The 26,136-nt window shown below is 37.6% G+C and overlaps 1 protein-coding gene across 4 annotated transcripts in view; it reads left to right on the forward strand.

Moving 5' to 3' along the window:
- The window catches only part of CPSF2 (cleavage and polyadenylation specific factor 2, 100kDa), a 32,697-nt gene extending 11,428 nt beyond the window's left edge, over window positions 1–21,269 (forward strand). For all 4 annotated transcript variants that reach the window (XM_010836197.1, XM_010836196.1, XM_010836199.1 and 1 more), the window contains 10 exons: window positions 1,550–1,665; window positions 3,073–3,260; window positions 3,925–4,215; window positions 12,887–12,987; window positions 13,336–13,536; window positions 15,971–16,123; window positions 16,834–17,059; window positions 17,484–17,783; window positions 18,949–19,083; window positions 19,472–21,269. In XM_010836197.1, coding sequence (XP_010834499.1) covers window positions 1,550–1,665; window positions 3,073–3,260; window positions 3,925–4,215; window positions 12,887–12,987; window positions 13,336–13,536; window positions 15,971–16,123; window positions 16,834–17,059; window positions 17,484–17,783; window positions 18,949–19,083; window positions 19,472–19,564 — 1,804 coding nt within the window. In that variant the 3' untranslated portion in view covers window positions 19,565–21,269. The remainder of the gene's footprint in view (window positions 1–1,549; window positions 1,666–3,072; window positions 3,261–3,924; window positions 4,216–12,886; window positions 12,988–13,335; window positions 13,537–15,970; window positions 16,124–16,833; window positions 17,060–17,483; window positions 17,784–18,948; window positions 19,084–19,471) is intronic.
- The last annotated feature ends 4,867 nt before the right edge of the window (window positions 21,270–26,136 follow it).

A 26,136-nucleotide genomic window follows, 5' to 3' on the forward strand; every position in this document is an offset into this window, starting at 1 on the left:
TTATATCATATTAAGAAACATTTAAGACTAATATGTTGAATTTTAGGCTCTTGTAATTACAGGTTAATGAGAAAAGATGGGTATTTGAGTGAATGATATTCGAACATTTTGGGAAAAACCTCATTTTATGTCTTTTTTATCACTTAATAAGATAAATTTCAGGTGGATTAGAATTGAAAAGGAACAATACTGGCGAGTCTGATCTCTTGATTTGGAAGACTTCGGTAAGCAGAAAGGAAATGGACCAAGTTATAAAGAAAGACTCTGCTTCATTTGATTACATATACGTTCAAAATGTCTGAAACAATAAACTAAGTCAGGGCTTCCCTGGTGGCTCAGTGTAAAGAATCCGCCTGCCAATTAGGAGACACAGGGTCAATCCCTGATTCGGGAAGATCCCACAGGCCACGGAGCAACTAAGCCCGTGCACCACAACTACTGAGCCTGTGCTCTAGAGCCCAGGAGCTGCAACTACAGAGCCCACTTCTCGCAGCTACTAAGCTCATGTGCCCTAGAGCCCGTGCTCCGCAGCGAAGAGAAGCCATAGCGATGAGAACCTGTGCACTGCAATTAGAGAGTAGCCCCCACTCCCTGCAACTAGAGGAAGAAAGCCCGTGCAACAGTGAAGACCCAGCAGAGCCAAAAATAAATAAATAAAAAATTTTAAAAAGACCTAAATTAAAAGACCTATAAACTAGGGAAAATATTTCCATAAAGTTGATCAAAGACTTATTTATAAGACCAGGTATTAATCAATCAGAAAGATACCAGTTGCAAAATGGACAAAAGTTATAAAGTCAAAAAAGAGAAAATTTAAATGATAATGATTTTTTAGAATTAAATACCGTTAAAATTGCTTTTAAATGGTAATGTTCTTCTGGGAATTATTTCATGAGTTGGTCACTGTTTCTGGTTGAACCTTTCTGGAAAAGGGAGAGCTTTCTCAAAAGGGTCAAACCTTTCTGGAAAGCCATTTAGCAATATTTTATATTTTAGTAAAAACACTTCTAGGAATGTGTCCTAAAGAAACAATTAGAAATGCAACAGAAGCTTTTTGTAAAAGTTTTCTTTGAGAGATTATTTATAATGACAAAAAAAAGTAACCTAAGTATCAATAAAGGGAAATGACCAAATATTTATTGTATACACACACAGAAGGCTTTTATAATTATTAAAAATTAGATTTAGAAAATGGTTTTAATGTCATGGGAGAAAACTAGGGTATAAACTGGATATATAATCATCTACATGAGATACCACTTTAGTAAAATACATACACAGATATATGCATAGAGAAATATGTACTTAGAAGGATATATACCAAAATACTATGGTGATTATCTTTGGGTGATGGTACTCTGGAAGAACTTAGTTTTCCTTTTCTGAATGTACTAGATTTTCTTATCAGTGAGCATGTAAACTGTTATAGTTAGAAGAGGAAAAAAACCTTAGAAAAAGGTTTTTTGGGTTTTTTTTTTTTTTTTGGTAAGAAAAGCTGTTGTTTATTTGAAGTGATACAAAGTATTCCTGTTCTTCAACTTCCTTATAGCCACTTAAATGGATGTTCCCTGGAAATGCTAAGCAGACCCTCCTTACTTATCACAGACTCATTTAATGCTACTTATGTGCAGCCCAGGAGAAAGCAAAGAGACGAGCAGCTTCTGAGTATGTATTGCTTATGATCCTTTCTACAGAGCTGTGGAGGTGCATGGTAGTATGAATGGCTGTTGGACATTTTTCTTGTCATAAGAGATTGGCTAACTCTAGTATTTTTGAAAGAATATTTTGTAACCATATCAATATTTTTACAAAAAGGTGCTTTTGTTGGTTTGAATTTAACTTTCTTGGGATAGGCATAAAGGTTGGTTTCTTCCTGTTATTCAGCATATAGCTAGCTTTCCTTGTCCTCATTAAACGTCAGACAACATACTTTGATGTCTAGCGAACATCACAACATATAAAGATATCATATAAATACTAGAAAAATACTTATACTCAGAAAAATGAATGAAGGAGATAAATGAGGGTGTGGGTAGTCTGTGACTTTGGTGTTTGGGTGTTTTATACGCTAATACAGTAGGCAATGGCACCCCACTCCAGTACTCTTGCCTGGAAAATCCCATGGACGGAGGGGCCTGGTGGGCTGCAGTCCATGGGGTCGCTAGGAGTCGGACACTACTGAGCGACTTCACTTTATTTTTTCACTTTCATGCATTGGAGAAGGAAACGGCAACCCACTCCAGTGTTCTTGCCTGGAGAATCCCAGGGACGGGGGAGCCTGTTGGGCTCTATGGGGTCGCACAAAGTCGGACACGACTGAAGTGACTTAGCAGCAGCAGCAGCACAGTAGTCATGGTTCTAAAGAGATGCATCCAGGCCATCCCTGGTTGCTTCTGCTCTGGCTTGAGCCCTTTTATCTTTTATTCTGTTTTTGAAAGCTGCATTGGAATTCAACAGGGTAAATCGGATTCCAATTTCAACGTGTTTGAAACCACCACCTTCATTTATCTACTTAAAAAGTATGACTTATATACTATGTTACTCTAAGACAATTTTCAATTCTTGGATTTTTGTTGTTGTTGTTGTTATTTATTTTTGCTAGAGTTTGATTTGACTAGTTCCAAGCAGATTTTCATCTAGAAAGTCTTTTATTGTAAGAAGGAATGTTAATTTGTCTTTTATTCTATACGCACACATACGTATAAAGCATGTATGTATTAAAGTATAAGTGTGTGTGTATAAACTTGGGAATTATGTTTCATAATGAAATTCATGGAGGTGAGAGGTGAGGTGAGGCAGGTGAGACCAGAGTGACCTGGAAACACAAAGCTGATTGCATTTGGCCTGTTAGCCCAATTTTCCCAATACATTATACAAATGTCATCTTCTGTGTGTACTATGGGTGGAAAGGGTTAGAAACCATGATTTATAATTTTTCAATTAAAAAAAACAGTTAATGGCATTGTTATAAACCATAGTCTTAATAGTGAAAACATGAAGATAAAAGTTATCTTTACTCTTATAGCAAGATATTGGTATGTCCTATTGGGATTTTACATTCTTGTTTTCTAGCAAATGTCCTGGAAACACTTCGAGGTGATGGAAACGTATTAATAGCCGTGGACACTGCAGGCAGAGTTCTGGAACTTGCTCAACTCCTAGATCAGATTTGGAGAACTAAAGACGCTGGATTGGGTGTTTACTCGTTGGCGCTCCTCAATAATGTCAGCTATAATGTGGTGGAGTTCTCCAAGTCCCAGGTTTGTTCTCATGTGGTGTGTAATAAAGAAGTTTGCTGCAGAAATTGGATTTATGGAAAACAGTGTCTTAAATGCTCTTTGAATTTTCTTTTTCTGTTGAGGTTGATGATGATAATGATGATATAAACTAAAAATCAGCCACTTACTGTTATGTATTCTTTACATGTATTATTTCACTTAATCCTTAAATATCCTAGGAAGTAGGTTCTGTTTTTGTTCCCCTTTTACAGATTGGGTAAGTTGCTTCTCTAATGCATAGTATCACGATCTGTAAAATAGGGACAGAAATAGAACCCACCTCATAGACTCTAAATGTTAGAATTCATTTTTCTCTTCCTTTTGAATAAGCTCTTTTTCTTGAAGTAGCAATGTCTTGGGTAAGATATTCATTTAGAACTTATATACTACCTTCTGAATAAGATTTAAGGTGACATAACTGAAACGTGTAAAATTACAGATTTTTAGGGATGAACATTTGGCTGAGAAGATTTGTTGGGAAATAGAAACAGACAATAAGCTACTTGTCAGCATGGTACAAATTTAAGCAACCATTGGTGGAAAAAAAGACTTAAGATGGAACTTGAACTCCTAAACTATTGTAGAATACATTCAAGTTATAATGCAGTATTTTCTAATTATTGCCATCTTTTCCCCCCATTATTAGGTTGAATGGATGAGTGATAAGTTGATGAGGTGTTTTGAAGACAAAAGAAATAATCCATTTCAGTTTCGTCATCTCTCTCTATGTCATGGTCTTTCTGACTTTGCTCGAGTACCTAGCCCTAAAGTTGTACTTGCCAGCCAACCTGACCTGGAATGTGGATTTTCAAGGGATCTCTTTATTCAGTGGTGCCAGGACCCTAAAAACTCGATCATTCTGACTTACAGAACTACTCCTGGGACTTTAGCACGTTTCCTAATTGATAATCCTTCTGAAAAAGTTACAGAAATAGAGGTAAGCGCTTGTGTGTGAACCTTATCTTGAAATTGTTTGGGGGATACGTTATGCATGATGTTTGTAACAGTCAGTGACCAAAAATAAAACCTGGAGTTGTTCCAGGATTTTTATCAGGCTGACGGTAGAGGGGCTTTAACAGCACACATTTCAGAGCTCCTTAATTGGAAGTTCTCAGTATCGAACCCTTCCATGGTACCGTCTGGAACCATACCCAGAGAGTATGCATATATACTGTATTCTCACTCTGAAAAATTCCTTTCACATTCTTCCCATAATTGAAATCTAGCTATTTCTTAAGATTTCTTTTTCCAGTAGCCTTCTCTTTTCTGCTTCATGTATTTGAGTGGCATAGGTGTCCTTGTTCTGCATTGTAGCTTTCAAGCTATTTCCTTTCCCTCTGTAGCTCATGCCATCAGAATTGAAAATAAGCTGACCTCTTCTTGTTCCAGACACATACTATTCTCTTGGTCATTGTCCTTCATTGGTGACTTTAGACCCTGGTTCACGGCCTTCCTGTCCACTCATGCTCAGGACTCCATTCGTGATGACTTTAGCATCCATATGTATGATTTATCCAGTTCCTTGGCCCTCTCAGTTCCTTGATACTTTATTTCTTTTCTTTTTAAAATTGATAACACTTTATATCCTTGTGACCCTATGGACTGTAGCCCCCCAGGCTCCTCTGTCCACGGGATTTCCCAGGCAAGAATACTAGAGTTGATTGCCATTTCCTCCTCCAGGGGATCTTCCTGACCCAGGGATCGAACCCCCATCTCCTCTGTCTCCTACATTGGTGGATGGATTCTTTACCACTGAGCCACCTGAGAAGTCCCGACACTTTATTTCTTAATTTTTTTCTTCCACTCCACCTCAGCCATCTCTTCCCATGATCGTGCAGTCCACTCCCATGGTCATACCTTTAACCTTGTTATGATCTACAGATTTCTCCTTCAAGCAGACCACTCTGGTCTCGTAGCTGACTATCTCTGGTACTCCCATGCCAACAATGCTTTGGTCCCACTGGGACTTTGAATTCATGAACCTCATCACTTCTACTTAGTCATCATTGCTGTGTCTTCTGGTCAATGGTCCAGCATTATTTTGCAGACACCTTTCTTTTTATTTATTTATTTGAAGTATAGTGTGATTTACAATGATTCAAAGTGATTCAGTTTTACATATGTATATATATATTTTTTTCTCAGATTCTTTTCCATTGTAGATTGTTACAAGATATTTAACTCTTTTACCCTTCTTTCTGTTTATTGTACTTGCCTAGCAGACTCTAGTTAAACCATTTGCTTAATTCATACCTACACTCAAGCAATCTGATGTTACTGGAGTTAAATACACTGTGTGGACAGGTTTCCCTTCACATTATTGACCTCACATGTCAGACAGGCACCCAGCACCAGCACTCCACATTCTGTGGGATAATGCTTCTCCCATTCTCCAGGAAGACAGTACCTTTTTTCTCCATGAATATCTTACAGCCCATCTCAACCCTCACCTTGTTTCAAACTTAACTGAGAAGTAGAAGCAGTCAGGGAGGAATTCTCTTACCTTCTCCTCACTAAATAGCCTAACCTGTCCTGCATCCACATTGCAGCCTTGTCTCCTGTTACGGGAGCAACATTTAGCCAAACAACCCAAAAGCCAAGAGATCATTTTGCTTAGTAACCAACACATCGAATCTGCCAATTTTTCAAAACTAATATGATTTGTAAGGCTTCCCAGGTAGCGCTAGTGGTAAAGAATCTGCTTACCAATGCAGGAGATGCTAATTTGATTCTTGGAGAAGGAAATGGCAACCCACTCCAGTATTCTTGCCTAGAAAATCCCATGGACAGAGGACCCTGGTGGGCTATAGTCTGTGGGGCTGCAAAGAGTTGAACATGACTGAAGCGAATGGATACTGAATGGTTAATAGCAGCCATTCTTGTGCACACTTTTAGGTGATTACCGTTTATTTTGTCTTCATAGCAGTGATTTTAAGGAATGTTTAGTTTGTGAAAAGCTAAATAAATGGTAAGGGTATCTTAGTCTTTAACTCTGCTTAGTGCATGCATGCTAAGTCGCTTCAGTTGTGTCCCTAACTCTGCTTAAGAAAAGCATAAATAGTAACTAAAATCTGATATACATTCACTATAAAAGCAGAATTGTTGAGGAAAGATTCAGAGCAGGCATATCAAAGTAAAATGTGCACTATCTTTTGGGCTATTTAATAGCTTAGAAATACAAAGTTAAAAGAAAATACGAAGTTCAAAACTTGAAACAGTTTCATCAGATATGAAATACTAAATTTGAAAATATTAATTACTGGAAATATAATGATGGCTGGTATGCCATTTGAAGAATTAGTAAAAGACTATGAAAAGTGATTTAAGTTTGAAAAAGAAAATGACATTCTGAGCTGAAACTTGAAAATGTTTTAGGTTTTTAATATTTTGGTAAGTAATACTTACGTCTAGGGTCTTTGCCCTCTCACCTTGTTAGGGATATTTCTTCTGTGGTTATCCTTTTTCTCCCATTATCTATCACCTCTTTCCTTTATCACATCCAAAGTAATTTTTACTGTTGCTTGTTCCCCGTTCCCAAGCTTGTTCTTTTCTGAGTCTTCCTCATCTCATGGAATAGCAGCACTTTCCACATACTTACTTAAGCTCTAAGTATAGATAATTTTAAAACATTCATTGACATATAATACATACATATAATACATACATATAAAGTTTGTGTATTGTAAGCAAACAGCATGATAAATTTTCACAGATTGAACACACCTGTTCTAGCTTATACCCAGATCAGAAATAAACTATTACCAATTCTCCCAGATGCCCCCTTCCTCATCCTCCCTATCTTTCCAAGGGTAACCACTTTCCAGACTTCCAATACATAGACTATTAAAATTTATTTTCAATTCCTTTTCTCTCATTGTGTGTGTGTTAGTTGCTTAGTCGTGTCTGACTCTTTGCAACCCCTTTGAGTATAGCCTGCCAGGCTCCTCTGTCTATGAAATTTTCCAGGTGAGAATACTGGAGTGGGTTGCATGCCCTCCTCCAAGGGATCTTCCCGACCCAGGGCTCAAACTGGCGTCTCTTACGTCTCCTGCGTGGCCAGCGACTTCTTTACCACTGGCGCCACTTGGGAATTTTCTGTCATTACCCATGTCCAATCCAGGAGCAATTCCTATTGACTTGACTTGAAGATATATCCTAAATCTGTCTGCCTTTCTCCAGCTCCACTCCTGTCATGGTAAGGGTCTTGCCTGGGCTGTGCAGTGGTTTCCTAATTGATGTCACTGTTTTTACTTTTATGCTCTCTTAATGCTTTATTCTCGTAGCAGCCAAAGACATGTCTTTTCCTTTCTCTCTGTTTCTCTCTCTCTCTTGTTTTATCATTTTAAAACCACATAACATGAAATTTACCATCTGAACCACTTTTAGGAGTCCAGCACAGGAGTGTTAACTGTGTGAACACTGGTGTGCAACAGACCTCTAAAACTTTTCAGCTTGTAAAACCCAAGCTCTGTTACCATTGAACAACCCCCAAAGGCATCTTTTAAAAATTTATCATTTCGTGTCACTCCCTTGCTTGAACCCTCTGGTGACTTCCTTCTCTTTGAAAAAAACTCCAGACTCCTTTCCCAGGGTTGCAAGATCCCACTGACCTGATCTCTGTCCACTTTTCTGACCGTATCTCATTCTGCTTTCTTTATGCTCCACACTGCTTCACTGCATCAGGGGCTCCTTCTGCCTCTCATGTTCCTTCACAGCTTTGCGCTTGTTTACTCCTTTACTCAAGTCTCAGTTGAAAGGCCACCTCCTCAGGTAGGCCTTCTCTGACTACCAGTCTACTACTCAGTTGCCAACCCATCACATTATATTCCCTAGTGTCATTACTATCGAATATTTTTTCAGGAGAAAGGGATCTTGTCTTTTTATATCCACTAGTACATGGAAGGTCCTCAGTAAATGTGTAGGTTAAATTCATGAAACACCAGATGAGTGAATATGTAATAAACCAGGCTTCTGATCATGTTAGATAAGAGTTTACTCTGTATGTTTTTTTTTTCATCTACATTTATTCTTCTCTAGAGTCAAATCTTATGCATTTAAAAAGAGCAAAAACAGTAAATGAATAAGGATTAATGAATCGGAGTAGATTTGATTAAGAAAAAGGAATAATTTGGAGACAATCCAGTGAAGAACTAGGAAGAAAAAAGCTTAGGGTTGATTATCCTAGAAATCTGCTTTTGAATTTAGCTGTTAATTTCAGCTATCTTATGTGAAAATAAGATGGAAAGTAAAATTTATTATAGCAGTAGGCATAAGCTAAATCATGGGGTAAATGTTTTGTTCAAGTTTATTTGTAGTTAAAACAGACAGCTGTGTAAATTGCCTAGTGTGTACTACAGGAAAATAATGATATTTTTCTAAATTGAACTTACATTCAAGTATACTGCTAGGTAAATGTGAGATGCCAGAGGTAACATGTAAATCACTCTTTCATTCTACATAGTAGAATCACTTGATTTGGTTTAATTTTTTTGTTACTTTTTATTGTAAAATAATTTGAAAGTTAACAGAAAAGTTGTAAAAAATAGTATACCCAGATTTCCCAGTTGTCAGCATTTTATTGGCTTTGCCTTATGACTTCTTCATACACATACAGACACAGTGCTGCTGCTGCTAAGTCGCTTCAGTCGTGTCTGACTCTGTGCGACCCCATGGACTGCAGCCTACCAGGCTCCCCCGTCCCTGGGATTCTCCAGGCAAGAACACTGGAGTGGGTTGCCATTTCCTTCTCCAATGCATGAAAGTGAAAAGTGAAAGTGAAGTCGCTCAGTCGTGTCCGACTCTTAGCGACCCCGTGGACTGCAGCCTTCCAGGCTCCTCCGTCCATGGGATTTTCCAGGCAAGAGTACTGGAGTGGGGTGCCATTGCCTTCTCGCATACAGATACAGTATGAGATACTTTTTTGAAAGTAAGCTGCAGATATTCCATCATTACCTCTAGACACAGCAGTATGCAATACCTAGAAATGAGGACATGCTCCTGTAAGACTGTATATTTATGATACATCACTTGAAATAAGGAAATAAGCACTGATATCATACTGTTGATATTAATACTATTTCATCCACTGACCCCACTTGACTCTTGGTAATTGCTCCAACTGTGGCCTTTCCTTTTTGTTTGGAATCCCATCCAGGATGACACTTCGCATTTGTTGTCAAGACTTGATATTTTTGAAGCATGTATGTTCTAGATTTTTTTTTCTATTCACATACAAATATCTCTATGATTTTTTTTTTAAAGAAATGGGACCAAATTTTCCACATATTTTTGAATAATGAAGGTTGCTACAGATTTACCTTATTCAATACTTGGTATAATAAACTTTAAAATGTTCTTGAATAAGTGATTGAATTATTTCTAGTGATTCTTTAATAATACGTTATGTATACGTACTTTGATTATTTAATCCAGTGGTTCCCAAAAGCATGGTGCAAGGACCCCTGGGGGCTACCCGAGACCCTTCTATGGAGTCCACCAGTTGTTTTTCATGGTGATATTAAGATGTTATTTGTCTTTTACTGTGAAAGCAGTGGTGGGTAGAGTGCTGGTGCCTTAGCGTAAATCAAGCCTGTGGCATCAAGCTAGGTTAATCACTGCATTTTTCATCACCATACACTTGTCGTTCAAATAAAGTTGCAGTTAAGAATATCCTTGATGAAGCAGTGAAAGTTATTTACTTTTATTCAACTTACAAACTTTTATTCAACTTTAATAAAGTTATAACTTTATTAAATTCTTTTAAAAAGAACTTCTTAAAATAATCTTGGTGTCAAGATGGGAAGTATACAGAAGCACTTGTGTTACATACTAGGTTGGCCAAGAGTTTATTTGAGTTTTTCCCTAACATCGTACAGGAAACCCAAATGACTTTTTTTGGCCAACCCAATATGATGTTTGTCTTGAAGAAATCACTTGGGTAATTGCTTGAGTTGTTGAGTTAAACTAGCTACTTTATTTCCTGGAACACCAGTTTTACTTGAAATGATGTGGTTATTCAGACTTGTGTATTTGGCAAATATTTTCCCAAAAAAGAATAATTGAGCTTGTGACTCTAAGGAAAACAATTGATAGCATTTCTTGCCTCAGTCTGATAAAACTGAAACTTTAAAGTGAAAATTAGCATTTTGGAAAACTTAGCCTGTCATTGTCAGATTGACAACATCACTTTTCTGGTGAGATGGTAGTGTTATTTGCAAATGTTGATTTTTAAAAATATTGTCAAATTTGTATAATATTGTGTAATTTATGAACTAATATTCATAAGTTAATGAACTTAACTGTGTGACTTAATGAACTAATATTTTCCAAATATCTAATGCATGAAGTTGCAAAGTAATGTACAAGTAAAAAGTCCAGTCAAAATGTAAGATCAATCAGTAAATTTTACTGTAACAAAGTACAGAAGTTATGGGTATGATTAAAGATTCCACATTACAACTAGCCTTTAAGAAACCACCACTTTTTGAGTTTTAATGTAATATCAAAGAAGAATATTCATGAAAAGGCTATTTAAAAATCTTTCCAGCTATTCATCTGTGTGAGGCTGGATTTTCTAAATATACTTACTTTAACCAAAACGATATATGGCAAGAAGCAGAATGTGAGAATCCAACTGTCTTCTATTGAGCTAGATATTAAAGAGACTTGCAAAAATATAAAATAATGCCATACTTTGTACTATTTTTTTTCTTGCTTTGGAAACTATCATCTTTTGTGAAAAATGATGTTAACATTAACATGATATGAGTGATTTTATTTTTAATGAACAAATACATTTTAAAAAATCTCTCAGTTTTAATTTCTGATATGGTAAAATATGAATAAATATAACCTACAAAAAACAAAAGTTCTTCAGGCTTCTCAGTAATTTTTAGGAGTTTAAAAAGAGATGCGTGGAGAAGGAAATGGCAACCCCTTCTAGTATTCTTGCCTGGGAAATCTCACAGTCAGAGGAGCCTGATGGGCTACAGTCCAGGGGGTTGCAAAGAGTCAGACACAACTTAGCAACAACAGCAACAACACACAGTCAGGCAGATCGTGATTTGGGGAGATACTTCTTGATGGAATCGTGGCATAAAATGGAGAGTGATACGACATAGCAATATGGAATATGGAGTTTTGCAAGAAATTAAAATGTGTGTATAGAATGTGCTGTGCGGAGTTTTGCAAGAAAATAAAATGTGTGTATAGAATGTGCTGTGCTATGCTTAGTTGCTCAGTCATGTCTGACTCTTTGCAGCCCCGTGCACTGTAGCCCAACAGGCTCCTTTGTCCATGGGGATTCTCCAGGCAGGAATACAGGAGTGGGTTGCCATGCCCACCTCCAGGAGATCTTCCCAACCCAGGGTTCGAACCCAGGTCTCCCATAGTGCAGGTGGATTCTTTACCCTCTGAGCCACCAGGGAAGCCCATGTATAGAATGAGTGTTCCAAATATTCAAATAATAAGGTCTGGGGCTAAAGAGAAAAAAAAAATAAAAAGAGATCAGAAGATTTGAGGACTACTGATTAGATCATTCCATGCTGATGGATTTTAAAGTTGTGTCCGGTTTTTCAGTCTTGTAAACATTGCTGCCATGTACTTTTTTTCCCCTCACGTGTGTGTGATCGTTTCAGTAGATAACTTCCTAGAAGTGCTGTGTTAAAAGGATAGGTACATTTTTAGTTTTAGATGTTGACAAATTGCTTTCTAACATAGTCGTTGTAATTTTCCCCTAGTGGATGGAAGTAACCTTTCCCTATTAGTAATTACTATAGCTAATTTCATAAATTAAAAGATGGTTTTATATTAAAAATTTTTGCATTTTTCAAATATCATTTGGGTCAAGTGGTAGAGAATCCACCTGCCAGTGCAGGAAATGCAGGTTTGATCCTTGGGTTGGGAAAATCCCCTGGAGAAGGAAATGGAAACCCACTGCAGTATTCTTGCCTGGAGAATCCCATGGCCAGAGGATCCTGGTGGGCTAGAGTCCATGGGTTGCAAAGAGTTGGACATGACTTAGCAAATAAACAACAACAACAAAAATTATTAGTAAAATTGGATATGTTTTCATGGCTATGAATCATTTTTCTTATTTTATAAAGTGCTTGTGTATCATTTTGTCCTGTTTTTATGTGTTGACCATCTTTTCCTTAACATATTTGGAAGAGCTCTTAGGAAAAAGTAGCTTCTGATAGTCAAATAGTGCTGCAGATAATTTTCTCCGTTTCTTTTCATTTCATGAGATTAGAATATCAGAGTTTTTTTCCCCTCGTTACCATATTTATTCACCTTTTCTTTTCAGTTTTGTGTCATTTGTAGCTCTCACCTACACCAAGTTATAAAAATACTTTTCTGTATTTTCTTTGCCTGATTGGTGATTTTTAACCAGTTTGATTTAAATTAAACCCATCCTAGAAATGTGACAGCTCAATTTTAGTACTAATCTAAATAGGACCTGTGATTGCACATAATAGAAACTTGAATATTTCAGAGGAAAATTTAGTTTAAAGATGATGAAGCAATTTAGAGATGTAATGTATTTCTCACACCCCACCGCCTTAACCTCCTCGTATTAATACTTCCTTTCATCTGCTATTTTTCTGTAGTTGAGGAAACGTGTGAAACTTGAAGGGAAAGAACTTGAAGAATACTTGGAAAAAGAGAAACTAAAGAAAGAAGCTGCTAAAAAGCTCGAGCAGTCAAAAGAGTAAGTTGTTTTCAGGCAGATTAGAAGTTTTTATAATTTGAGAACGTGTTTCTACACAAAAATGTTTAATTGAAAATATTTAAATTTTCTTTTGACTTTATTGCTTTTAATACATCTTTCCAGTGGTGCTAAATTCTAAATTCTTTTCAGCGCTAATGTTAGCATGTATTTATTAGTTGGCCTGTTATCAATTGGCAGTTTACACTATATTTCACAAAATAGCAGTCCAATAATACTGTCATTAGCATTGAATTAACATTGACTTTTAATTTAAGAATAATTTTATAAATATTAATTAAAAATCATTTGGGGACTTGCTGATCTCTACCTTTTCACAAACTCCCTTAGGGCGGACATAGATTCCAGTGATGAGAGTGACGCTGAGGAAGACATTGACCAGCCATCAGCGCATAAGACCAAGCATGACCTGATGATGAAAGGCGAAGGCAGTCGTAAAGGAAGTTTCTTCAAACAGGCTAAAAAGTCTTATCCTATGTTTCCTGCCCCAGAAGAAAGAATTAAATGGGATGAATATGGAGAAATCATCAAGTACGTGAGCAAAACAAGCTTTTCTTGCTTCTAGATTGGAGGTAGTAACTGTGTTGTCATTTGAGCTCAATGAATTTGGTCCTTCTGGTTATCATGTATGTAGTTTCTGAGTATCTCAGCTTGAAAGATACAGAAGACTTTTAATTTAAAATGTAAGGTTGAGGAACATCTAGAAAGTTACTATTAAAGGAGAACTGATAATTTTATTACTTAGGTATGTGAAATGTTTTAAAAAGATGACCACTACTCTTTCCCCTCTCCCCACTTAAAAAGAGAGGTAAGGGACATGCAGGGCTTCCCAGGTGGCGCTGGTGGCAAAGAACACCAATGCAGGAGACCCAAGAGATGTGGGTACGATCCCTGGGTGGAAAGATCCCCTGGAGGAGGGCATGGCAACTCACTGCGGTATTCTTGCCTGGAGAATCCTATGGACAGAGGAGCCTGGCAGGCTGTGATCCATAGGGTTGCAAAGAGCTGGATATGACCGAAGTGATTCAGCACGTGCACAAGGGACATGCGTTAGAAAAAGACGTATGACAGGAGGAGCTTCTGACAGCTGGAGTTATGCTAAGTTGCGGAAATGGGTTATGTTTCAAGTATTGCATACCTGTTTTAGTTATAAGAGGAATAGGAGATACCATGAGTGGAACCGTGGAAAAATCTATCTACACCGTTAGAAAAACAACTGAAATCACATGTTCGAATCACAAACTTAAAAACACTATTGTCCTGAATAAAGATCAGTAAATGTCAGATGCCTTAGCATAGTGCACAACGTCTTTCACAGTTTGGTCTCTCCCTACTTTCCTATTAATATTTCTCTATATTTCTGTTACACTAGTGTGTGTTCGGAGAAGGCAATGGCACCCCACTCCAGTACTCTTGCCTGGAAAATCCCATGGATGGAGGAGCCTGGTGGGCTGCAGTCCATGGGGTCGCTAAGAGTCGGACACGACTGAAGCGACTTAGCAGCAGCAGCAGCAGTGTGTGTTCTCCATTCTGGTGGTACCAGCCTTCTCTCAGTTTCCTCCTGCTCAGCCTTTTCTTTTTTTCTTAATTGGAGTATAATTACTTTACAATGTTCTGTTAGTTTCTGCAGTATAATTAAGCGAGTCTGCTACATGTAAACATATATCCCCTCCCTCCTGGCCTCCCTCTGACTGCCCTTCAACCCCACCCATCTTGGTCTTCATGGCTACTCAGCTTTTTCATGTCATGCATTTACACATTTCTTTCCTTCAGCCGTGCTCCACCGTCCCACCCCAGGCTTTCAGGCTGCTGAGTCTGGCCTCACAAACTCCTGGAAAGCTTCCCTCTTCTCCCCCGCCACCCCAACACAGTTACCTCCCTCTCTTGTACCTTCTTTGTTCTCCTTTAATGGTATCTTGAGCATATGGTCTTAGGTCATCCTTGGGTTTAATTAGGAAAATTCTACTGTTTATTTGGCCCTCTAAAGTAGTAGGGAAAAAAGCTGACAATCTAAACAGTGCTGGAGAGTTTGCTCACCGCTTCACTTAATTAGTGCCAGTCTGTTTAGCATATGGACAGGGCTCTTTAGCTTCAATTTTCTTATCTTAAAAATGGAGGCAAGAATAAAATAGGTTGTGCGTTTAAGGCACTGAGCATAGCACCTGACTCGCAGTAAATGCATGTTAGGTGGTTGCTGCCTGCCATCGTTGTGTGGATTACAGTTGGCAATGCGCTACAGTTGCTCTGTGGGTTACAGTCAAAGATACTGGGCTCCTGCAGCAGTCTGGGTGCTGGTGGTAGAGGCCTGGATTGTCAGAGAGGAGTGTGAGGGGATTTGGGGCTAGGGCATGATAAATACTGAGATTAGACAGAATGTTTTAAAAAAAAAAGTTTGCCTTTTAATTTTAACATAGAACTCTCTCTGATACTCAAAAATAAATGTGCTAGTAGTTTGTTGAAACAAAAGTGAGGGCTTTTGGGGGAGCTAATGATTTGTGTCTTGGTCTTCTCTGTAATAAGCAAAAATGGAGAGTCCTCTGCTTTCATCAGGCAGGGAAGGAATAATGGGTGAAGGGGCATCTTAGGGAAACTAAAGGAGACCTGAGATTTGTGAGACTGGAAATTGGCAAGAGAAACCACAGAAATTGAGAAAATGAATTACTGGAACAAAGGAAGGCCAGGTTGCAGTAGTACTTGCGGCAGCCACTAAGGTCTCTGAATGGCCTGTCTAGGTAGGGCCTTTTCGCTCCTCACATGGTGTGTTTTAAAGTGTACTTAAAGAACCTAATACATGCTGTCATTCGATTACTGAAATTGTGAAGTTGCACTGACTTTGGATCAAATGTATATTTGAATCTTGAGATATGTGAGGAGTCTAAAAATTGTGCCATCTACTAATTGGTTGTATATATTAAATAATACTAGCTTGCTTGTTACTACTTCTAATTAGAGGCTTATTATTTAGACCAGAGGATTTCTTAGTGCCAGAACTTCAAGCTACTGAAGAAGAAAAAAGCAAATTAGAGTCTGGCCTGACAAATGGAGACGAACCCATGGATCAGGATTTATCTGATGTTCCTACTAAGTGTATTTCTACAACAGAATCTATTGAAATAAAGTAAGTGCTTTTGTTGCATTTTGCAAATGGATTACAAAGTAAAATTTCAAGTACTTGAATTATATAATTGACATTGTTTCAGAGGTTATATTTCTGAATATTCACTAGCAAGTTTGTGCTTAGTTAATTTTTTTCTTCTTGTGATATACGGGAGTTTTTCCCTTTATTAATGATACTGGAATGCCAAAGTGAATTGGTGGTGAGGAGGGGGTTAAACTTCACATTGTACATTTATATGAAGAAACATTCTTTCTGGTGTTTTTAGTAAGTTGAGTAGCAGGTGAACTCGTGTAATTCACAAGTTTAATTTTTCTAAGAGCTTGTTCAGTAAAATAAACACCTTAACTCAATTACCTCTAGGGCACTAATATCTTAAAAACACCACTGTGTCTTAAAAATACCCATTGTGAACCTTTTTTCCCCCTTTCTGCTAGTGCAGTTAACAGCAGCAAATTATCATTTTGGAATATATATATTTTTTAAGTTATCAGAGAGCAGAGTGGCTTATTTGTCTAGTAGTATCATTTAGTATACATTCTTGAATATAGCTAAGAGCTTAATAATACATGTTAACAATATAACAGGGTATATTCCTCAAATCCTCATGCTACATGTTGATACATTTCTTTCCTGATGATAAAAGCTATTAAAAACCTAATTTTAGAATGAACTTACCAGAAAAGGAAACTTGAATAATCATTTAATTACAGGGCCAGGGTTACTTACATAGACTATGAAGGACGCTCTGATGGGGATTCCATTAAAAAAATCATCAATCAGATGAAACCACGCCAGTTAATCATTGTCCATGGACCACCAGAAGCCAGTCAGGATCTTGCAGAGTGCTGTCGTGCATTTGGTGGGAAGGATATTAAAGTATACATGCCAAAGCTGCATGAGACAGTCGATGCCACTAGTGAAACTCACATCTACCAGGTAAGCATGCTGGCCTTCAAGCAGCACGTCCTAGGGGGCGAGATTATTGGTGGTTTCCAACCTCAGCTCCACATCAGGAGAGCTCTGGGGAGTCAAGGGGGTTCAATGTTTTCGTCTTAGTCTCACCAGTTACATTAGAATCACTGGAGGTAGGACCCTGGCATCAGTAGAAAAGAAAATTTGCCATGTGGTCCCAGTGTGCAGTCGAAGTTAAGAACCTTTACTTTGGAAAGTAGACGGGGCCCTAATGATCTTATGGGTCATTGGGTCATTACCAGTTACAGTGAAGATCAGATGAGTGAGAGATTTTTAAACTTTAATACACAGTACTAAAGTTAGAAAATTATAATAATAGGTCATATTTAATTGTCAAGTTATACTCTGTGGGCTTTATTTCTCTTTTTCCCCTTTGCATCATATCTAGGTGAGATTAAAAGATTCACTTGTCAGCTCCCTTCAGTTTTGTAAGGCAAAAGATGCTGAACTAGCTTGGATAGACGGTGTCTTAGACATGAGAGTTTCCAAAGTGGACACAGGAGTTATTTTAGAAGAAGGCGAACTAAAGGATGATGGAGAAGACTCTGAAATGCAAGTGGATGCGCCTTCAGATTCTAGTGTCATAGCACAGCAGAAGGCCATGAAAAGTCTGTTCGGAGACGATGAGAAAGAAACAGGTGAAGAAAGTGAGATCATTCCTACTCTGGAACCCTTACCACCTCATGAGGTAAAAAAAGCATGTGCTGCTTCTCCTCTCTCCCTTAATTTACCCTTTGAATTTTCCTTCTATGTTTTGAACCATTTAAAATGTGTCATATGTAGACTCATTTTGAAGTTTTAAAAAAATTACTAAAGATAACGTTCCTGTGCTTGTGCTTGTGTGTCCTCCACGGCTAGAGAATAACGATAGTAGAGAACCCTTCAGCAAATCTTCTAAGACACATAATTGTTCCATGATTTGCTTTTTCCAGAATAGATTTTTAAATGTTAAGTTTGATGGTTGGGAGTGTCACCTGTCTACTTCTATTATAGTTAGGAGATTTATAATTCCATTTTTCTATGTTGCCTCTTCAGTTGAACCACTTTTGTTTTTGATATAGTTAGAAATGTTTTATTTAGTAGAGATATAGTTTTAGTTTGGTATTTTGTTCACGTGTTCTCAAGAGATATCTAGTTAACTGGCAGAGCTGTAAAATAGTTTAACGTATGGTAATATTAAAAGCACATGATCCGAGTCTTAAACGACTGTCCCGTGATGTCTTTAGCCCTTCTATGCAATAAGGAATGAAGAGATGGCCTCTTTCACCAGATCCCCTCTAGCACAACTCTTGAAATTGCAGGAAGGAATTAGGAACTTTCCTCTCTGTGCCAAAGCTGGCACTCTCCAAAACAACGTCAAAGCAGCGCCTTTACGTTGAACCACTTGCCTTTGATTCTAAAACCCACGGTGTCCACCGCATCCACAGTGAGGGGAAAGGACAGTGGAAGCGGGGTCAGGGACAGTTATCCTCTGAACTATATACAAAGGACTGGGATCTGGAAAATGAAATTTCAGTTCAGTTCTGCCTACTGGCACTCTCGTTGACCCCCTTTGGCAAGTGGGTGAGTGAAGAGCATAACATTATCAAACGTCTTTCTGTTATTATGAGGCATGACTAATAAACTTGATTGTGAAACATTCAGAAAATGTGAAGGGCTTTGTAATGTTAAATAAGGAGGTAAAACTCAGAATAACAACTGGGAATGTGATTTATAGACTTGAAATGATCTGTCAAAGGAATTCAGGGGATAATAGAAAGTAGCTTTGAGATCATGTGTTACTTCCCTTTATTCAGTACAACTCTGTGTCTAGTGTTCTGTTTGAAATTCTTTTCCCTTTAACCTTACCTCAGGTTCCTGGACATCAGTCGGTTTTTATGAATGAACCAAGACTGTCAGACTTCAAACAAGTTCTTTTACGGGAGGGGATCCAAGCTGAATTCGTAGGAGGCGTGCTCGTTTGCAACAATCAAGTGGCAGTCCGTAGAGTAAGTGTGTTTTTAGTAAGGAAGGACTGAGTGAACAAATACTTCTGGTATTTTGTTATTTTGAATTCTGTAATTCTTGATTGAGTTAATTTTACAAACTGGAGCTCAGTAAATTAAATTTATCATGATGACCTTGAAGGCTTTTAAAAGGGACTGTCAAAGATGTGGTATATAATTTTATTGTAGATTTTTATTATTTGAATCTTCTGACATTTATGTGTCTATGTAAAATTCATGACTAGAATATTATGTTCATATTCTGTGAATCAGAACAGTCACTTCCTAATCAATCATAAAGTAACCTAGTTAATATGTTTTGGTTATCATGTCTGCATATTAACGGGTAGAAGATGTACTAAAGAACTTTTTTTTTCTACTTGGTTTCTAGACGGAAACTGGACGCATTGGATTAGAAGGCTGCCTTTGTCAAGACTTTTATAGGATAAGAGACCTTTTATATGAACAGTATGCCATTGTGTAAAGGACATGATGTCAAAACGTATCTGTTTGACCTTTCTAAGAAAAAAGGATTCTTATTCTAAGCTTTTGCTTTTTTGTTTTGTAACATATAAAAAGAATCTGCCAGAAAAACTTAACATCCACTTGATTTTTAAAAGTGTAAATAGAAACCATATTGCTAATGCTCAAATGAGCATGCTGCCTTTTGGCTTTCAGAGTGTCAGAGATCCTTACAAGTGCACAGGCCTTGGAGTTGAAGGTAACTGGCTTCCTTTACAGACCCCTTATTTTAGAAGGGCTTTTACTTGAATTAAACAATGCAACTTAGCAAACCTGTTCATGGCCTTAGAGAAGCATGTTTGCATGAATTCTTGCAAACTGTTTCTTATATTTTCTGGAATGAAAAGTAGGAATTTCTTTTAAAAAGATGTGCTATAAAAAAAACAAACTGATAAAACAGTTTTTTGAAGCCTATGTATTTAAAAAACAGAAAAACCAAGAGTACGTGCTGTAACTTAAATTCCTGTATGCATTTTCTTCACATGGAGCTTCTCTTCTCCGTGGCATGCTTCCCAGTGATTCACTCTTCCATGAGATGGGATACATTTGGTTCAGAAGTCAGTTTTTATTTCCCCCATTTCTTACTTTATCAAGATTTTGTTCCTGTTATTGTTGTTCAATTTGAATTATAACACTGTCATTTGGATATATGTAATTGAAGAAAACTCTTAGTCTTAAAGGTCTTGCCTACATTTAAACACATCTTAACTCACAGCTTGGTTACTGTATTGGAGACTGTTCAGTGCTTTGCTTTCAGAGGAGCAAATGTTGAACTTTACATTTTTATAAGGTAACAGTATAATTAAGAGGTGTAAATGTGTTCATCTCTTAGGCTTGCTTTCTCCTAAGGTTGCCCAAACAGTGGTTGAGTTTTATACATATTGCTACAAAAATAATACTGAAGTTGGACAAGACCATCCTTTCTATGTTCATGTCTTTCTTGGGGCCAGCAGCCTCGATACAGTGTAAACCACTTGTGCTTAAGAGTAAAAACAGTACATGCAATTTCCATTGAACTTAAAAATGAAAATCATGTCACCCTGTTGTAATCTGTTGGTGCTTTTTTTAGAATGTAGCTTAATCATGACAGACCTTGATCTTTACTTCTTAATTATTTAACCCCTCCTCTCTGTACACTTCAGCATTTTTAGAAGAATCAGTCTTCTTGTTTAACTTATATGGAACTATGCATAGTACAACCCACTGATATTAGACAAGAATTAATAGTTCATTCTATTTCTAAGGCTTAGAGAGCTCTTACTGTGGGTTAGATTGCTCATGCAAAGTTTATAGCCTTCTGGTACTGAAAACCAGATATACAAAATAATGTTACAGGTGGTAAAGATAAAGGGTATTTTTTTTTGTAGAGCTCTGAAAAAAAATCACTTCAGCTCTTACTGCTGAATAGAGTAAGCCTAGAATTCTATTTATATTCCAGGGAAAAGAAAGTCTGCACTTGTTTGATGGCTTAAAGCATCAGGTTATACATATTACATTGCAGTACTGGTATTGAAAAATCATTTCTTGCTTTGCCTTTCTATTGTCCTGTGAATGGGAATTAAATGTTAAAGCACTGCTTGAAGATTGCTGTGCTAACTAGTGTCAATGCAGGAGCAAGGTTTTCACCTGTTTCTAGATGACAGTATTACTAAAATCTCTAAAATGAAGATATTTGTTCAGTCTCAGTTGCTTAAGAAGAATGTAAATTTTAAAAAGGACTCTGAGATAAATCATGAGCTCAGAGAACTTTCAGATTATCATTTTTCAGAAGAAGACTAAATACAGTGGACCGTCAGTTGATATCTATAAATAATTTGGTTAAAAAGAAATTTTATTCTGTAATTCGTGTCAATGGGATTATAAATGTCAAATATTACAGATTTTTTTATTTTCATGAACCAGTAGGTGGCCTGAAACAGAAGTGAGGAAATCAATTTTCTAAGGAGGGCCTTTGCCTGTAAAAATTTTTCTTAGATAACAATTCACTTTAAAATTCACTTTTTTAAAGTTACATTCATTGGGGTTTTTTTTTTAGTGTATTTACAGAGTTATGCAACCATTGCCACTGTCTTAATTCCAGAACACTTCATCACCCCAAAAAGAAAGGTCATATTCGTTAGCAGTCACTCCCCATTCTCACGTCTCAACTCTGGGCAACCATTAATCTGTTTTCTGTCTTTGTGAATTTACTTATTCTTGATAGTTCAAAAAAATGGAATCATACAGTGTGTGTTTTTCTGTGTCTGACTCTTGGCATAACTTTTAGGATTCATCAGTGGTGTAGCATGTGTCAATATGCTTTTTGTGGCTGAATAATACTCCATGTGGATGCACCACATTTTGCTTTAGTCCATTCATCCGTTGAGAGGCATTTGGTTTGTTTCTACTTTTTGGCTATAATGAATAATGCTGCTCTGAATGAATATTTGTGTACAAGTTCTTGTATGGGCACATGTTTTCAGTCTAGAGAGGCATATACCTAAAAGTAGAAGGGCTGGATCATATGGTAACTCTGTGTAACCATTTGAAAAATTGCCAGACTGTTCTCCACAGTGGCTGCACCATTTTCCATTCCTCCCAGCAGTGTATGAGGATTCCAGTTTCTCCATGACCTTGGCAGCACTGATGAACCATTATCTTACTTTAGCCATTTTACTGTGTATGAAGAGGTATCTCATTGTGGTTTTGATTTCCATTTCTCTAATGACTGATGATTTTGAGCTTCTTTTCTTGTTCTTATAAATGGCCACATTTATCTTTTGTAGGTATGTATCTGTTCAGATCCTTTGCCTATTTTTAAATTGGGTTATTTATCTTTTTATTGTTGAGTTAAAGAGTTTTTAATTTTTTTAAATGTATTCTGGATACTAAATCCTTAACATATGTGACTTGCAAATATTTTTTCCCATTTGTAGACATTTTTCCCCCTCTCTTGATGGTGTCCTTTGAAACACAAAACTTTTAAATTTTGATGAAGTCTAATGTATCTTTTTACTTTTTAGTTCCTTGTACTATTGGTGTTGTATCTTAGAAAGCCATTGCTTCATCCATTGTCACAAAAATTTATGCCTATTTCTTTCCTGAGAGTTTTGTGGTTAAATATAGTTCTTATATTTAAGTCTTTGATTCATTTTGAGTTAACTTTTACATATGATGTGAGCTAAGGGTCCGATTTCATTCTTTTGCACTTGAATACCCAGTAGTGCTGGCGTCATTTGTTGAAAGACTATTTCCTCATTAACTTTTCTTGCCATCTTTGTTGGAAGTCAGTTGCCCATGAATGTATGACTTTCTTCCTAGAGTCTTAGTTCTGTTTCACTGATCTGTTCCTCTACCCACATCTATCTGTATGCCAGTACCACACTGTTTTCAATACTGTAACTGTATCAGGGTTTTAAGTCAGCAAGTGTACATCCTCCAACTTTTTTCTCTTTCAAGATCATTTGGGCTATTCTGGTTCCCTAGCATTTTCATATGGATTTTAGAATCAGCTTATCAATCTCTGCAAAAAAAGCCCTCTCACTTTTAAAAGGGAAAAAAGGTAGTTGGAATTTGTAACTTAAAGTCTTAGAACATTAAGCCTGAGTGGGACTGTAGAATTCATCTAGTTCGACACACTTATTTCAATGTTGAATGAATGGGCCTGTGGAAGGGAAGGGATTTGCTTAAGATAGGTAGCTAGTCAGAGACAGAGGTGGAATTGGAACCTAGCCTTCATAGAGTTTATTCATTTGATACTAAATGAATCTACAATCCTTATAGAATCCACTAATTCAATACTAAAATAATTGTGTTGAACTAGATGAATTCTGCAGTCTGAGATTTTAAGCTGTAAATTTCAACTACTTTTTTTTCCTGCACTGCTGTACTGCTCTGGTTCCTTAGTTATATTCACTTTGCTTGGGGGGAATATGTTCACTTTATTTGCTGTAAGAACAGCATGAACAATAGTCTGCTCAGAGAGGACTGCTTCCATCCTGTGTGATGGCCAGTAAAGGTGGGGTGAGGGGGGGTGTGTGGGGGTGCAGATAAGGTGGGGACAGAAAGGGTAAATGTCACATCCTGTACTTTTCTTTGGTTTTAAGGTTCTAGAGGTTTAGATAAAATAAGGTTATTGTCCTTTAAATATTGATGAACTCATTACCACTTAAGTCAAAGGGTGTAAATAGTGGTTGGTGATTGAGAGGTCGATTGTTTGCTTGTTTGTTTGGGTGGTGGTTGCTCCCCACCACCCCAACCCCTTGTTTATCCAGCCATGTGGCATCTACAGAGTGGATGGATATGTATACATGGAACTAGAGAAGGAACCTTCAGATCTGCTGCCTGGGTGAGGATCAAGGGAAGGTTTTTCTCCTTCTTGTGCTCTTTCTCACTCTAACCACCTTAATTGTGTTTATGAGAAAATACCCCAGATTGTCAAAATAAACATGGAGGACTTTGCTGAAATTGAGGGTATCTTTGTTTCTCTCTCCCATCCATCTCTATGCCTACCTCCCCCATCCCACACACACACCCACACAGCTCTAGTTTTTTGGTGCTTTTTCCTTCATTACTCAAGCCCATTTCATTTTAGTTCTTGAAGTTAAAATGTGATTTCGAGGAGCAAAATAGTACAAGTTTGGAGAGTTTTGCATCTCTCCTCATTGTTGAAGAGAACCGCAAGTATATGTGCTTCTTTTGTGAAATTGTTACTAGATTCCGTGGATCCTACTCAGACTTGATACTGAGTGATAATTTCAAGTGGAGAATATACAGAGGATTCATAAGGATATACTACATCACTTTCTGAAGTTATTTTTAATGTTCAGTATCCAATTTATCATATGTATTTCCTTTTTTCCTCCCTGTCACAATTGTAATTTTTTTTGAAAGTGAAAGTCACTCAGTCGTGTCCGACTCTTTGGGACCCCATGGATTGTAGCCCACCAGGCTCCTCTGTCCATGGGATTCTCCAGGCAAGAGTACTAGAGTGAGTTGCCATGCCCTCCTCCAGGGGAATCTTCCCGACCCAGGGATCGAACCTGCGTCTCTTACATCTCTCCTGCTTTGGCAGGCGGGTTCTTCACCACTAGCAAAAGGCACTATTAATTGTTCATTGGAAACAAATCTCTCTGGGAAGCTGGTTTTATTCTAAGGGTGCTGGTGCGGTCCTTGTTTATTTTTGGACCTCTCATTTCTCTTCAGATTCGTGTACCGAGCTTATGAGAGATGTGATTTATTTCAGAAACACACGGTGGCCTTGGCCCAACATATGCCATTACCATTTGACTCTAAATGATCCCCACCCCTGCAAATATTTAAACCTTTCCTTTATAGACAGACATTTGCTATCATAGAAGATTTTTTATATTAAAGAGTTAGCTATTAAATACCAAATTATAATTGAAATAAAAGTAGGGAAATATACCACAAATCATAAAGATACTCATGATTTGGGTTAAATTTCATACTTAAGTATCAAAGGATGTATGTCTCTGATGAGATTATGGAAATCTTGTTATAAGAAAAATATTACTTTAACCTAGATGTACAAGATTTAAATTCTCAAGGTTTCTCAATATCTCCCATATGTAATTTCTTTTTAAGGAGACAGACATATTGTAGGAAGAAAGAATATGTCTAATGAGAAGAATTCAGTTCAGTTCAGTTCAGTCGCTCCGTTGTGTCCAACTCTGCGACCCCATGGACTGCAGCACACCAAGCTTCCCTGTCCATCACCAACTCCTGGAGTTTACTCAAACTCATGCCCACTGAGTCGGTGATGCCATCCAACCATCTCATCCTCTGTCATCCCCTTCTCCTCCCTCCCTCAATCTTTCCCAGCATCAGGGTCTTTTCAGATGAATCAGCTCTTCGCATCACGTGGCCAAAATATTGGAGTTTCAGCTTCAACATCAGTCCTTCCAATGAACATTCAGGACTGATTACCTTTAGGATGGACTGGTTGGATCTCCGTGCAGTCCAAGGGACTCTCAAGAGTCTTCTCCAACACCACGGTTCAAAAGCATCAATTCTTCGGCACTCAGCTTTCTTTATAGTCCAACTCTCACATCCATACATGACCACTGGAAAAACCGTAGTTTTGACTAGATGGACCTTTGTTGGCAAAGGAATGTCTTTGCTTTTTAATATGCTGTCTAGGTTGGTCATAACATTCCTTCCAAGGAGTAGGACTCTTTTAATTTCATGGCTGCAGTCACCATCTGCTGTGATTTGGGAGCCCCCCAAAATAAAGTCTGACACTATTTCCCCATCTATTTGCCATGAAGTGATGGGACTGGATGCCATGATCTTTGTTTTCTGAATGTTGAGCTTTAAGCCAACTTTTTCAACTCTCCTCTTTCACTTTCATCAAGAGTCTCTTTAGTTCTTCACTTTCTGCCATAAGGGTGGTGTCATCTGTATATCTGAGGTTATTGATATTTCTCCCAGCAATCTTGATTCCAGCTTGTGCTTTATCCAGCCCAGCGTTTCTCATGATGTACTCTGCATAGAAGTTAAATAAGCAGGGTGACAATATACAGCCTTGACGTA

This window comes from Bison bison, unplaced genomic scaffold, assembly GCF_000754665.1.
Source record: "Bison bison bison isolate TAMUID 2011002044 unplaced genomic scaffold, Bison_UMD1.0 scf7180017864061, whole genome shotgun sequence".
Lineage (NCBI taxonomy): Eukaryota > Metazoa > Chordata > Mammalia > Artiodactyla > Bovidae > Bison > Bison bison.